This window comes from Microtus ochrogaster, chromosome 2, assembly GCF_000317375.1.
Source record: "Microtus ochrogaster isolate Prairie Vole_2 chromosome 2, MicOch1.0, whole genome shotgun sequence".
Lineage (NCBI taxonomy): Eukaryota > Metazoa > Chordata > Mammalia > Rodentia > Cricetidae > Microtus > Microtus ochrogaster.
The window spans coordinates 12,886,702-12,901,655 of record NC_022010.1 but is presented as its reverse complement, the minus strand read 5'-3'; the positions used below and the strand labels follow the sequence as shown (position 1 = coordinate 12,901,655).

At 50.3% G+C, this 14,954-nt stretch overlaps 1 protein-coding gene across 1 annotated transcript in view; it reads left to right on the top strand.

Annotated features, from left to right (window-relative positions):
• The window catches only part of Atp6v0a2 (ATPase H+ transporting V0 subunit a2), a 28,164-nt gene that overhangs the window by 11,239 nt on the left and 1,971 nt on the right, over positions 1–14,954 (top strand). Inside the window, exons 6-19 of the mRNA XM_005344368.3 lie at positions 1,361–1,487; positions 3,406–3,488; positions 4,688–4,781; positions 5,356–5,568; positions 7,576–7,726; positions 8,081–8,217; positions 8,581–8,768; positions 8,863–8,953; positions 9,388–9,506; positions 10,476–10,686; positions 11,628–11,747; positions 12,282–12,401; positions 12,948–13,065; positions 13,912–14,083. Of these exons, the coding sequence (XP_005344425.1) occupies positions 1,361–1,487; positions 3,406–3,488; positions 4,688–4,781; positions 5,356–5,568; positions 7,576–7,726; positions 8,081–8,217; positions 8,581–8,768; positions 8,863–8,953; positions 9,388–9,506; positions 10,476–10,686; positions 11,628–11,747; positions 12,282–12,401; positions 12,948–13,065; positions 13,912–14,083 (1,944 nt within the window). The remainder of the gene's footprint in view (positions 1–1,360; positions 1,488–3,405; positions 3,489–4,687; positions 4,782–5,355; positions 5,569–7,575; positions 7,727–8,080; positions 8,218–8,580; positions 8,769–8,862; positions 8,954–9,387; positions 9,507–10,475; positions 10,687–11,627; positions 11,748–12,281; positions 12,402–12,947; positions 13,066–13,911; positions 14,084–14,954) is intronic.

Here is a 14,954-nt window from a genome sequence, read left to right as displayed (position 1 = left end):
TTTTTTGGAGACGGGGTTTCTCTGTGAAACAGTCCTGGATGTCTTGGAACTCACTTTGTAGTCTAGTGCTTCACCTGCCTCTGTTTTCTGAGTGCTATGATTAAAGGCATGCATCATCATCACTTGGCAAATTTTACTTAATTCTTTTTAAACTCGTTATTTTTTTAAAAATTTTACTTTATTTTTTAAATTTATGATTTTCTTTTTTTAATTTTAAAAAAGTTTATGCATATGGTTGCTTTTGCTTGTTTGTATGCCTGGATACTATGAATGTTCCTGAGGCTCACAGAGGCCAGAAGAGGGCATCAGATCCCCTGGAACTGAAGTTATAGCCCGTCACGAGCCACCTCGGGGGTGCTGGGAATTAAACCCAGGTCCTCTTCAGGAGCCAGTGCTCTTAACTACTGAGTTATCTCCTGTTGTGTGTTTTTTTTCTTTTTTAACATTTACCTAGCGTGTATGTTTGGGATTGGTACATGCATGTCATGGTATGCACGTGGAAGTCAGGGCAGCTTTCCGGAGCTGGCTCTCTTTCTGCCACGTGGGGTGGGCATGACTGCAAGTACCCTCTCTTACTATGCAATCTTGCCAGCCCTCTTGTCCTCCTTTGTGGCTCTGGAGATGAGACCCAGAGCCTGGCACTGTCTAGGCAAGCTCTCTGGTACTGAATTACATCCCCAGCTACGGCTTTTTAAAAAATGATCTCATATTCCTGTGTTCCGTATTTGGGCATCAGAGAAGTTTGATATGAAGATATGTTCCTTTAGAGAGATTTCTCACATTCACAGGTAACTGGAGTCTTGTTAGCCCAAGCTCAGTTTTTATTCTTAGAATGGGGATTTTATTCTTAGAATGAGGACTTAAATTTTTTTAATTTAATTTTCGGAAGTGATATGAACTTATGCCAAACTCCTGGCTGAGTTCTGTGCTGTGGCTGTGTGTTCTGAGGACAGCATCTCCCGTGTCCAGACCCGCAGCTAATGTAAGCAAGTGGCTGCGAGGCTCCTTCCCCTCCAGATCTCTGCTTCTTTAAGGAGCAGCCCTTTGGGCAGGCAGTCCTGGCTGTGGTGGGTTCTGCCCCATCTCCTCACCTTGCCAGTGCTTGGGCTTATTGTCATCTTTCACACTGGCGTGTCCAGGGTCTTCGGTGTGAAGAGCAGAGCAGCTGGATATCTGCTTTGGTCTTGAAATTCCAAGACTTTCCCCTCACTAGCGGCTCAGCTGTCCATGGAAAAGGCAGCTTTAGCAATGCTTTGTCTAGCACGTGAGCATCTTGCCGCTTGATGACTCTTAGAGCAGCCTTGGCTGGCGGAGGCGGAGATCTCTCAGTCCTGAAGCCTGGCCCCTCACTGTCTCGCAGATTCGTGTCTGGCCTGATTCAGCAAGGCAAAGTGGAAGCATTTGAAAGAATGCTGTGGCGGGCCTGCAAAGGGTACACCATTGTGACCTATGCAGAGCTGGACGAGTCCCTGGAGGACCCCGAGACGGTGAGTGCCTGTCACAGACAGAGCCCTGTTCCAGCCTGTGTGCACACTAGCCCTACAATTCTCCTAAGTCTGGGCTTCCAGACCTCACCTCAGAAAATAGCAACTCCATGTCTAAGGTTCAGGGCAGAAGCCTCAGGACACCCGCCTTCTCCCCTACTTCACTCTATTCCCAGACTCAGAGACTGGACTCAGAAACAGGGAGTCTGGTTCATGCTGGTTCCCTTGCTCAGCCATTCTGGTTGGGATTTTGGCTGTACTTTTCTTGCCTCTAGGTGGCAGCAGCCCCCACCGTCACTCTTGCACCTGCCCCGCCTCCCCCTGTGCCCCGCCTCCCCCTGGACTCCTCTCAGCCTGGTCGAGCTAGCCCTACCAGGGCTTCTCACTCTTCTTAGAATCTTCCCATGGCTTCCTGTTTACACAGCAGAAAGCCCTGTCTGTCCCCAAGTGCTCTGTTCTTCTGCGCCCTGTCTGGCCGTGTTCAGCTGGCCACCCCTCTCCAGTGTGCTTCTCTGTGTACTTTTCCTTTTGCGCCAGTCTTTCCCAGGTCCATGTAGCTCTCCCTCCCCTTCATGACAGTCATCTTTCCTGGGACCTTCTTTTCCCGCCTGTTTTTTATTTAAATTTATTAATTTACTATGTATGCAGTGTTCTATCTACATGTATGCCTGCATGCCAGAAGGCATCAGATCTCATTACAGATGGTTGTGAGCCACCATGTGGTTGCTGGGAATTGAACCCAGGATCTCTGGAAGAACAGGCAGTGCTCTTAACCTCTGAGCCATCTCTCCAGACCTCCCATTTCTCATAGATGGCCACACACACCCTGCCTCACTGCCCCTCCAGCCTGTTTTTTTCTGTAGGGTCCTCCGCCATGTTGCCAGGCTGACCATAGCTCCCTTGGCTTACTGCTGTTAGCGTTGGCAGCTCAACAGTGACTGGCAAACAGGCAGAGCACCTTGGGCTAGCTCTGTTCCCAGTGCTGGGGGCTGAGCCTGGCCCTGGTTCACAAGAGGTGAGTTCTGCATTTCCCAGCTCAGCTTCAGAGAATTCTGTTTCATTGACTATTGTATTGATGGCTGGTCTTCATTATTCACAGAATTATGTTGTTTGAAGTCACAAATTATGTAAATACTCAATTAGCAAATGTTATGGTGCTTCTCTGTTCCTGGGGCAGCGTGGGTTTGCTCCTCCGAAATCTCTTCGTCACTTTTCTTTTTTTTTTTTTTTTTTATTTTTTTTTTTTTGTTATTTTAAAAATATTCTGTCTGTGTGTATGTCTGCAGGCCAGAAGAGGGCACCAGACCCCATTACAGATGGTTGTGAGCCACCATGTGGTTGCTGGGAATTGAACTCAGGACCTTTGGAAGAGCAGGCAATGCTCTTAACCTCTGAGCCATCTCTCCAGCCCTCTTCGTCACTTTTCATCAGCGAGCCACACCAGTCTTCACTTTGTGTTTCTCTTTGACTTCTTGTTTCCTGTGCATTGTTGACTTTGGGGAACTGTACTCTTAGCTGTTGGTGAGTGAGGCTGGTCCACACAGATTTCCAGAAGGCTGCTTGACTGGATTCTGGGTGTATATGTCCCTTGGTGGACATCTTAAATAGCACCATCACCAACAAAAAGCACATACAAGGCCGTTGTGGCTGTAATGGAGGAGGGCGCTTGGTTACAATATAAAAGTTGACCTGGGGGGAGGCAGACCTCGGCCTTGTGTGCTCACCCGCTTACTGGAGTGTGTGGCTCACAGATGCCTGTGAGCCGGCGTGTGTGCATGCTGCTTGGGGTTACTGGTGAGTGGGTGATGCAGTCCTGTTGCAGTCATGGGTTTGCTGCAGTCAGAGCCGCTGCACCGTCTGCCCCGATGGTGGACTTGGTCTGGAGGCTGAGGGCAGACTCACTGTCCTGTGTGTCTTGTAGGGTGAGGTCATCAAGTGGCACGTGTTCCTGATATCCTTCTGGGGCGAGCAGATCGGCCACAAGGTTAAGAAGATCTGTGATTGGTGAGGAAAGTTGTCTTTTCCTCTTTTCCAGCGCTGGGAAAGGAATAGGCGCTCTCAGGCCAAGCGGGCTCTCTGCCTTGAGCTGCAGCGGGCCCTCTGCGCTGAGCTGCAGCAGGCCCTCTACCCTGAGCTGCAACAGGCCTCTGCCCTGAGCTGCAGCAGGCCCTCTACCCTGAGCTGCAACAGGCCTCTACCCTGAGCTGCAGTGGGCCTCCGATTCTTCTGCTTATTCACTGCACTGAGGACTTGCCAGGTGCATGCTGCTTGGGCAGACTGTCAGCCTGACTCAGTCTGTGATCACCTGGGGAGAGTGTAGGTGTCAGATCCTCTGGAGGCGAAGCTACAGACAGTTGTGAGCCACAGTGTGGGTCCTGCGAACTGAACCCAGGACCTCTGGAAGAACAGCCGGTGCCCTTAACCTCTGAGCCCTCTCTCCAGCCCCAGCTTGTGTTCTTGCAGCAGACACGTTTTAGCGTGACTGGGAAAGCCGCACCAGCTTAGTGAAGCCCCTTTGTTGCCTTTACCAGGCTACTCTTGGGAGAGGGCTGGTGGCTCCTGCGGAGAGAAAGGCATCTCTCAGCAGGCAGAGTAGGGCAACTGTGGTTTTAAGGCAGTGTGCTTCTGGCGTTTTCTGGGTGTCTGAGGCCATGCTGCCTGTAGGACAGGTCAGGCCTCAGCCCCATGGCTCAGCTTAAACAGTATCAACCCTGAAACAATAGCCAACTCAGACTTATGATCCTCCTGTCTCTGTCTCCTGAGTGCTGGATTACAGACTGTACAACCATTCTGGCATGTCTTCTAAGGTGTGCTTTCTGCCTGTTAGGTGGTTTTTTTGTTTTGTTTTTCTTCTTCAAGAAAGGAGACAGGATTTCTCTGTATAGTTCTGGTTTTTCTAGAATTTGCTCCGTAACCCAGGCTGACCTCGAACTCAGAGATCCGCCTGCCTCTGTGCCCTGAGTGCTGGGACTAAAGGTGTGCACCACCACTGTTTATCTTTCTTGGTGGTTCTTAACCTCAGGGTACTGGTGCTTTTCAGGAAGGCAGGTGGGTTGATCTGAGGGCATTCATTTACCATAACAGCCTGCTTGCAAGGCCTCCCCATAGTGGACGGCTGTGGCTTTGCCGTCAGAGGGCGGCCCTGCCTGGTGCTGGAGGCTATGTGCCTGGATTGAGCGGATCCTGGTGAATTCTGTCCTTAGTTACCACTGCCACGTCTACCCGTATCCAAACACGGCTGAGGAGCGCAGGGAGATTCAGGAAGGGCTCAATACTCGGATCCAAGACCTTTACACTGTGAGTAAGCCGGGGTTGGGAGCATGTGAGAGGCCTGGTAGCCGGTTGTGGGTGGTCACCATGTATTCCTGACATTGGGGTGTCTGTTTTGCGGTTACAAAGCCAGGAGTGGTGAAGGGACTTAAACAAGCCTTTGTGTCTCTTTGGTCTACTGGATTGTCCTTTGACCATGGAAGACAAGCTTGAATGCTGGGCATCGTCCCACCTGCTTGTTTTATTTGACTTTCTCTTGATGGTGCTGAGGAGTCTGGATAGCTATATCAGGATCAGATTTTCACACATGGAAACAGAAGGGAAATGGGAGTTGGTAGCTTCCAGGGCTGGGCCATCCTGAGTGTAGGCGAGAGTCAAAGGGCTGTTTGGGTCAGTCAGGTCACCCTTCTGCCAGTGATAGAATGTCCGAGCTCTTACTGTGCCTTTGGGGCTCTTCTAGGAGGTCACCTGGTGTGTCCCCTTGAAGAGCTGTCAGTCTCTGGCCATTCCTGGTGTTACTGCCATGGGAGCAGGTACCCAGAATGCTCCTCCTCTGGAGGTCAGGCTGGTGGACAAGAACTTCCCCTGCTCGGCCCCACAGGTGCTGCACAAAACGGAGGATTACCTGAGGCAGGTGCTGTGCAAGGCGGCCGAGTCAGTGTGCAGCCGGGTGGTGCAGGTGAGGAAGATGAAGGCCATCTACCACATGCTCAACATGTGCAGCGTCGACGTCACCAACAAGTGTCTCATAGCGGAGGTCTGGTGCCCCGAGGCAGACCTGCCAGGCTTGCGCAGAGCACTGGAGGAAGGCTCGGTAAGGCTCACGTCCCACTGGCACCCCCAGACCCAGAGCACTCAAGGACAGGGTGTATTGCTAGATGCAGTACTTCAGGCTCGTGAGCCCCAGGACTAGGGAGGCTGCGGCAGGAGGATGGAGAGCTTGAGGCCAGCCTGAGAGATTGTCTCAAGCAAAACAGAAAAAGTTTCTGAGTGCTAGCCAGGGCCTGGTCAGACACTGTTTTCAGACAGGGTTTGAAGAGTGGCTCTCTGGCCCTGGAGAGATGGCTCAGTGGTTAAGAGCACTGACTGCTCTTCCAGAGGTGATGAGTTCAATTCCCAGCAACCACAAAGCAGCTTCACAACTGTCCGCAACTCCAGTTCCAGAGGACCCGTGTGACACCTTCACACAGATGCAACAACAATGCACAGAAAAAAATAAATGAATGAAAGAGTTGGTCTCTCTGGCATTGTGTGGGGGAACATTTTAAGCTGTGTTTCTGAGTAGTAATGTACTGGTACAGACCACAAGAGAAGAAATAGCTGTGGAAGCTCTTCCTGCTGACCACAGCCTTTTCTGCCCCTCCCTCAGGGGCACCACTACACTTCTGTCCCGCCTCCGTCACTGAACAACATTTGGCCAGATAGGGCTAGGGCTAGGCAGCCTTTCTTTTTATTTTGCCTTTTAAAATGAAACCCCTTTTCTTTTTTTTTTTTTTTTTTGGTTTTTCGAGACAGGGTTTCTCTGTGGCTTTGGAGCCTGTCCTGGAACTAGCTCTGTAGACCAGGCTGGTCTCGAACTCACAGAGATCCGCCTGCCTCTGCCTCCCGAGTGCTGGGATTAAAGGCGTGCGCCACCATCGCTCGGCTCCTCTTCTCTTTGTAATTTCTAAAGATCTGTGTTTGGCCTGTGGTCCCACTGGAAAGTCCAAAGGATGGTGGGTGGCTGCTGGCGTGGCAGCTTGAAATCGGCTCCCTCTAACCAGCAGATTGAGTGTTCTTCTTTCTGCTGAATAAAATCTCTTTTTATGGCCAGACTCTGTTGCAGAAACGCACCTTGATTTATTAGCTGGGTTCAGTCCACCAGGTACAAACACTGCTGCGCAGAATAGCCTGTGACCTTTGAAACTTAGCACCTGCCGGTCTTCCAGAAGGATTCCCCCCACTCCAGCTCTTGCTGAGTGAGGCTGGGTTTCTTCCCGTATTCTCTCAGCTCACCTTCCTGTTCACATGCACACCGTTGCTTTTTCCCCTGGTGTTGGTCAGTTTCTCCTCTGTGCACATTTCTGGGCAAGTGTAAATGTTACACTGAGCTGAGCTGAAAGCTCACGGAGAAGATTATGCCACAAAGATAAAATTTTGTTTTTTCTTCCCTATTTTCTTTTTTGAAAACTAGGTAGTGTAGCTGTGTCTGACTTCCTCTTTGCTAAGCACTTTAAATTCCTTTTATTATGCATTGTGTCTATATGTGGGTATCACTGTGCCCGTGGAGGTCCTGGGGATTGAACTCAGGTCATCAGGCTTGTAGGCAAGCACCTTTACCCACTGAGCCATCTCACCAGCCCTTTCTTGACCACTTTTAAGAGATAAAGTCCTAGATATCAAGGCTTTTTCTTTATCTTGCTCTCTTTTATTTTTATTTATTTTTATTTTTTCTGTTTGAGACATGGTCATGCTCTGTTGCTAGGCTGGGCTCCCGTTTGAGATTCTCCTGCCAAAACCTCCTGAATGCTGACACCCAGGCCCGCATGGCTGGCCAGGCTCACTTGTCAGCTTCCACTGCCTTGGACTTGATTCTGTTTCCATCCACCTTACCCCAGCATTCCATTCCCACTCCCTAGTTCCATTCTGCTCTCCTTCCAAGGGCCCCAGCTCCAAGTTCTGGCCTCATGCCACTAGGCTCCGCATGGATGTCTGGCCTGGCGACTTACTTCTGTGAACATGCCCTACCCCACCCTGCCAGAGCGTGGCCAGCTCAGTCATGTGCTTATCTGTAGCTGCTCTCGTGGACAGTCATCTTTTCTTTTTCTTTTCTGTGTGGAAGAGAGAGAGTGGAGCTACAATCCCCTCGTTCATGAACACAATCCCTACGAAAGAGACACCACCCACTCTGATCCGCACCAACAAGTTCACTGAGGGCTTCCAGAACATCGTGGACGCCTATGGTGTCGGGAGCTACCGAGAAGTGAACCCAGGTGGGCATCTGGACAGGGCTGGTCCTGCACTTATGTCAGCTCAGCTTTGACTTTGGTTGCGATTCTATAACTCTGACTAGCCTGTAACAATCCCAATGTAGCCCAGGCTGGCCCTGAACCCTTGATGATCTTCCTGTCTCTGCGAGCTGGGATTATAGGCATGTGATACCATGCCCAGCCCTGTTGGTCCCTTTTGATAAGGGAATGTAATAGGTGTTTGTCAGGCAGGCTCACTACTGTCACCTTGTCAACTGGTATAGCATTTAAATGCCCTTACTGTCCTGTCCTGAGAGAGAGAGACAGTGTGTGTGTGTGTGTACATGCTGAGAACTTGCCAACCCTCTGTCTCCACAGCTCTCTTCACCATCATCACCTTCCCGTTCCTGTTTGCTGTGATGTTTGGTGACTTTGGGCACGGCTTTGTCATGTTCCTGTTTGCCCTTTTACTGGTGTTAAATGAGAATCATCCCAGACTCAGCCAGTCACAGGAGGTAATGCATGCCTGCCAGCCCGTGCACGGTGGGAGCCATGACATTGTGGTACTGGAAGAGGGCTGTGCTTTGTCATTGAGGTGGTCTTAGGTAGTCCTGGCTAGCCTTAAACTTGTGACATATTGAAGGCTGGCCTTGAACTTGTGATTCCCTTGTTTCTGCCTTTTGAGTTCTGGGATTATAGGTGTGTGCCCCACACCTGGCTCAAGAGCTTTGAGTGTATAAGTGCCTGTCACCCCTGGGTAAGACATTGCTGTTGGGGTTTTCTGGGAAGGCCCAGAGGAGTGGCTGGAATAAACCAGAATGAGCTTCCCCTGAGCCACTGTCCAGTGGGTGAGTCTGTCATCACCGTGTCCTCTCCAGATCCTGAGAATGTTCTTCAACGGCCGCTACATCCTGCTGCTGATGGGGCTGTTCTCCGTGTACACGGGCCTCATCTACAACGATTGCTTCTCCAAGTCTGTGAACCTCTTTGGCTCTGGGTGGAACGTGTCTGCCATGTACAGCTCCAGCCACTCTCAGGAGGAGCAAAAGAGGATGGTGCTTTGGAAGTAAGTAGTCTGTGAACAGAAAAGCGACAGGTAGGGTGTACCTTTCTCAGGCCCTTCCTCTGCATGTGGCGACATTCTCTGCCCTCTCTTTCAGTGACAGCACCATCAGGCACAGCAGGACTTTGCAGCTGGACCCGAACATCCCTGGAGTTTTTCAAGGCCCCTACCCTTTCGGCATTGACCCTGTGAGTGCTTCCTTCCCCATGTTCCTGAGTGAGAGGGGCTGCTGGGAAGCTGCTGTACCTCTGTTAGTGTAGTCAGTGGGAGCCAGGGCAGTGCAGGAGTGGTTGGCAAAGCCATGGGGCCATGGTCGTATCTACCAGTCTTTTCCTCTGGTAGAAGTGACCTTTCATGGACACCAAACAGGTTCTGAACTGCTTCATAGTTTGATCTGGAGAGGAAGGTGAGCCCACTCTGCGGCTAGATCCAGCAATGCTTCCAGCCTTGGCTCAGGAGCAGCAGGCTCCCTGGTTTTGACACTGAAGCCCTGGCCTGGAAAGTCAGTTGGAAGCACCAAGAGAAGGTGTTATTTCCGCTGTAAGGGAGAGTGACCAGTCATTCAGGAGCTCGCTAGCTCCTGCTAACGGACTTACGTTGCTTCTGTCTGGTTTGGTCCTAGATTTGGAACCTGGCCACAAATCGCCTCACTTTCCTCAATTCCTTCAAGATGAAAATGTCTGTTATTTTAGGGGTTATTCACATGACTTTTGGTGTCACTCTGGGAATATTTAACCACTTGTAAGTACATGTTTTAACTTTCTGTTCTTCATCTTTCATTTTCTTTTTTTTTGGCAGTCCCTCCTGTTGTATGATTTTATTTTATTTTTTTTTTCATTTTTCGAGACAGGGTTTCTCTGTAGCTTTGGGGCCTGTCCTGGAACTAGCTCTGTAGACCAGGCTGGTCTCGATCTCACAGAGATCCGCCTGCCTCTGCCTCCCGAGTGCTGGGATTAAAGGTGTGCGCCACCACCGCCCGGCTTTGAAAATAATTTTTAAAATTGGGGGTTGAAGAGACAACTCAGTGGTTAAGAACACTTCGTGCTCTTTCAGAGGACCTGGGTTTGGTCCCCAGTGTCCACATGGTGGCTCACATCACAACTGGCTATGGCTCTAGTTCCAGGAAGCTTATATCCTCTTCTGGCCTCTGTGGGCACCAGGCATGTACACGGTGTACTGACAACATTCAGGCAAAACAACCATAAAGAAATTAAATAAATTTTTTTTTCTTTGGTTTTTTGAGACAGGGTTTCTCTGTGGTTTTGGAGCCTGTCCTGGAACTAGCTTTTGTAGACCAGGCTGTCTCGAACTCACAGAGATCCTCCTGCCTCTGCCTTCCAAGTGCTGGAATTAAAGGCATGCGCCACCACCACCCGGCTTAAATAAATTTTTAAAAATTGATTTCATTAAAATAATATTATTAAATCTTAAAAAAAAACCCAGCAAAATCCCTAATATTTTGAAGTCAGACTCAATAGCAATGTGTTTGTGTGTGGTTCTGTAGTCAATGTCTTCTGTGGGGGGATCTGTGTGTGTGGTTCTGTAGTCGCTCTCTCTGCAGGGGGGATCTGTGTGTGTGGTTCTGTAGTCGCTGTCTTCTGTGGGGTGATCTGCAGCTCTGGCTTGAACCAGCAGGCACCCATGGAGCCCTGGAGCGGCCTGTGGCGCCCTGGCGACAGCCTTTCAGCGGCCTCATTGGCCCTCTTGCAGGCACTTTAGGAAGAAGTTTAACATCTACCTGGTGTCCGTCCCTGAGATCCTGTTCATGCTGTCCATCTTTGGCTACCTTATCTTCATGATCATCTACAAGTGGCTGGCGTACTCGGCAGAGACCTCTAGGGAGGCCCCCAGCATCCTGATCGAGTTCATTAACATGTTCCTGTTCCCGTCCAGTGAGACACATGGCCTCTACCCCGGGCAGGTAAGTGCTCCTCCTCTGCTTGGCAGTGGCGGCCCCTGCATTCAGCCTTTTCCGGGTAGTCTGTGATAAGGAAGGCCACACCGAAAGCAGGATTGTGAGAGGATTCTACTAGGGTTCCTGGTTTTCCTTTTGCAGTGATTTCAGGAAGTTATTAACTATAGTTTGGCTCCATTTAGATTTTTTTTTGTTTTGATTTTCAAGACAGGGTTTCTCTGTATAGACCAGGCTGGCCTGGAACTAGCTCTGTAGACCAGGCTGGCCTCAAATTCAGAGTTCTGCCTGCTTCTGCCTCCAGAGTGCTAGGATTAAAGGCATGCATCCTAACTGCTCTAGCTAGATTTTTTTTAAAGTAATGGAATGCTTTATCAGTTTACATGTCACCCTTTCTCGCAAGGACCACGTGAGCTCTGTTTGGTTCCAATATTTTAGAGTGATGCCCAAATGAGCTCCCGTTTAGAATTTGTGTGAGTGTGGGTACCTGTGTCTTCAGGGAGAGGTCAAATTTGGATGCCATTCCTCAGGCACCAAGCACCTCTCTTTTTTTTTGTTATTCTTGTCGTATGTGTGTGTGCATGTGCATGTTCATGTATGTGTGATAGTCTATCCCTGACCTGGAATTGTCAGAGTAGGCCAGGGTGACCAGTGATCGAGCCCCAGGAGCTTCTGCCTCTGCTACAGCCACAGCGGGCTTCGAACTCAGTTCAGACTGAGGCATTACCAAAACCTCCATTTAGATTTTTTTCTAAAGCATTTTACTGTTTTCAAAGCAGTATTTCAGTGCTGTGTCCTGAAAGTTGGGAGCTGGAAGAAGTGCAGAGGGTCCCTTGGTCACAGGGACTTAGCAGTCATCTGTCTTGTGCCCCTGGCCCTCACAATCTACTCCACGCCCCGTGACACGGTGCCGCCCTTCCATCTTCCTGCCTTCTCCCCTACACCCGCAGGCGCATGTCCAGAGAGTGTTGCTGGCCCTCACTGTGCTGGCGGTCCCTGTGCTCTTCTTAGGAAAGCCGCTCTTCCTGCTGTGGCTGCACAATGGGCGCAGCTGCTTTGGTGTGAGCCGGGTAAGTGCGCTCCCTGTGTCCCGAGGTTCTGATTCCTCCACAGCTGGCCTCATTTAGAGCCTGGATGTTGCTGTTGGGCTGCAGCTGGGGAATAATACTGTTACAACATGTTCACACAGGTGTTCCCTCAAGTCTCTCCATGGGCACTCCTGGGTGTAGAAGTGGAGGTGTCAGGTCACGGGGCACGTCTGCATTTGCGTTTTGAGGACCTGCTGTACTTCTCTAGCAGCTGGACCATTATAAACTCCAGGAGGAATGCTCTAGGCTTCTAGTTTCTTGATCCTTGCCAACACTTATTATTCTCCACTTCCCCACTTCCCGCCCCTTGTTCTTTGACACTGCTCTTTTTTTTTTTTTTTTTTTTTGGTTTTTTGAGACAGGGTTTCTCTGTGGCTTTGGAGCCTGTCCTGGAACTCGCTCTGTAGACCAGGCTGGTCTCGAACTCACAGAGATCCGCCTGCCTCTGCCTCCCGAGTGCTGGGATTAAAGGCGTGCGCCACCACCGCCCGGCTGACACTGCTCTTTTATCATTAGAGCGGTTACACACTTGTAAGGAAGGACAGTGAAGAAGAGGTTTCTTTGCTGGGCAGCCAGGACATAGAAGAGGGGAGCAACCGCATGGAGGAAGGCTGCCGGGAAGTGACGTGTGAGGAGGTGAGCTTGAGATGGGTTATGTGAGAGGGGATGCTGGTCATTGGCTGCGCTAGTGTGGTTGTCTGGTTATTGTTGTATACCGTATTGTATACCGCAGTTTCATTTGGGTCCGTTCACAGAGCAAAGAAAGCAGAGTGGGAAGAGCCAGGGTGCTGCAGTCTCTCCCCTCATGGGAGCAGCACCCTCTACCCTCCCTTCCCAGCCTCAGGCATGAGCTTCCCCTGTGCACCTGTAGCTGGGGAATGCCCATGGGAGTGCTGGCTAGTTTCGGAGCTGGTTCAGATGTCACTGAGGTCTCTACCATGGGCTTTTGTGGCAGTCGCAGTTCTAGGCTGGTGCTTGGGTCGTAGAGAGGGGACTGAAGCTTGAGTAGAGTCAGGGAGCTCGTGTGGGGAGGGGCTGGCGAGTCCCTCTCCCACTGAGAGCAGGACTCAATCTCAGACCTGCTCTTTCTGGCATCGGCATACTCTATCCTTGAGGCCGGCCAGGGACTCACAGCGGAGCAGGTTTGTCATATGGTGTCTAATGTTCTCTGTTGTCCCTCAGTTTAACTTTGGGGAGATCCTGATGACGCAGACCATCCACTCCATTGAGTACTGCCTTGGCTGCATCTCCAACACCGCGTCCTACCTGAGGCTTTGGGCCCTCAGCCTGGCGCATGCACGTATGTTGCTTAGCTCCGTGGAGTGTGTAAGCTCTCCAGGTGGTGGTGGACCAGGGCTCTTTGTTGTTTTGACCCACCTTCTGATCACGCAGGTCCCAGTCCTGGCCTAGGCGCAGAAGGGCTCTGCGAACTGAGGGCCTGGTGATCTCTGGCACGGCTGCTCTCCTCTGGTTCATGTGTCCGAGTGTATCCTAGCCATTGCTTTACTCACTGAGTGGAGTCTTTATTTCAAGCGAGTGTGGCAGCTGCTGAACTGTAGCTCAGACTCCTAGTGAGTCCTCATGCACGTTTGTTCATGGGCAGCTGAGCCCAGCGTGACTCGGCCTCTGTGTGAGACACACCTGACAATTACCTTGACAATTGTAGTTAGAGCCATGTCGCCTTTGCTCCAGCCTGGAGGTAACTGGTCACTGAATGAATTTACTTCACTGACAGTGAAACATGAAGTTGTGTTGCATTGGTATTCCATGACAAAGCCCTGGGACATGTGGCAGAGATAGGTAGTCACAATAGGGTACTGACCAACATGGGACAGAGTGAGGCCCTCTGTGTCCAAAGACAGTGAGGGTGAAGAGGCTGCTTGCTGGCAGCAGACCCAGACTTGAAACAGGTACCTTGCTAGGTTCAGACAGGACTCTCAGTCCGGGTCCAGGCCCTGAACTTGCTGAATTAGCAGTAGGAAGGGACGATGGAGCCCCCTAAGATTGTTGTTCTTCACAGAGAAAGCAAGGAGGTTCGGGTCCTCTGCTCTGGGGTAGGCTGACTGGTGGTCATTCCTGCTGTCCCGAGGGTGGTGAGAGGGCTGATGTTTTCAGACTGAACTCTGCTCAACGGCTTCCTTTGCAGAGCTGTCCGATGTGCTGTGGGCCATGCTGATGCGTGTGGGCCTGCGTGTGGACACCACCTACGGGGTCTTGCTGCTGCTGCCTGTCATGGCTTTCTTTGCAGTTTTGACTATTTTTATCCTTCTGGTCATGGAAGGGCTTTCTGCATTTCTCCACGCCATACGCCTTCACTGGTGAGTGTGACATGTATCCTCAGAACGTATTTTAAAAGTGGAAATGAGGGCTAGAGAGATGACTCATGGCTGAGAGTGAGCTGCACTTCCAGAGGACCCACGTTCAGTTCCCAGCGCCCGTATCAGGTGCCTCACGGCTTCCTGTCACTCCAGCATAAGGCGTCCAGTGGGTGCTCTGGTCTCTGCAGGCACCTACACTCGGGTGCACATACACAGGACATGCAGTGCTATATACGCATAATAAATCTTTTTTTTTTTTTTCTTTTTGGATCTTTCGAGACAGGGTTTCTCCGTAGCTTTTGGTTCCTGTCCTGGAACTAGCTCTTGTAGACCAGGTTGGCCTCGAACTCACAGAGATCCGCCTGTCTCTGCCTCCTGAGTGCTGGGATTAAAGGAGTGCGCCACCACCGCCCAGCTTAATAAATCTTTTGAAAAGGGTGCAGGAACTGGCAGGAAGGCTCAGTGGGTACAGATACCTGCTCCCAAGCCCAGTTCAGTCAGCAGGACCTGCATGGGGACGGAGAGAACCGATGCCCAACAGTTATCCCCTGACAGTCACATGTGCACATGGTAATAACTAATACAGAATTAAAAAGCCACCCGTTAAGGAAAAAATACATGTATGTAAAACCCCTTTCTAAACGCAGTGCTTATGATGGCTAGCTCCTCCCACCCAGCTGTGAATTAGCAGTTCCGAAACACAATGCAATTTATCACAAGTAAAAGAAAATTTCTATCTGTGATGCAGTAATGTGTTCTCCCTTTTTGTTGTTGTCATTGTTTTTATTTTTATTTATTTTTTAATATTTATTTATTTATTTATTTATTTATTTATTTATTTATTTATTATGTATACAATATTCTGTCTGTG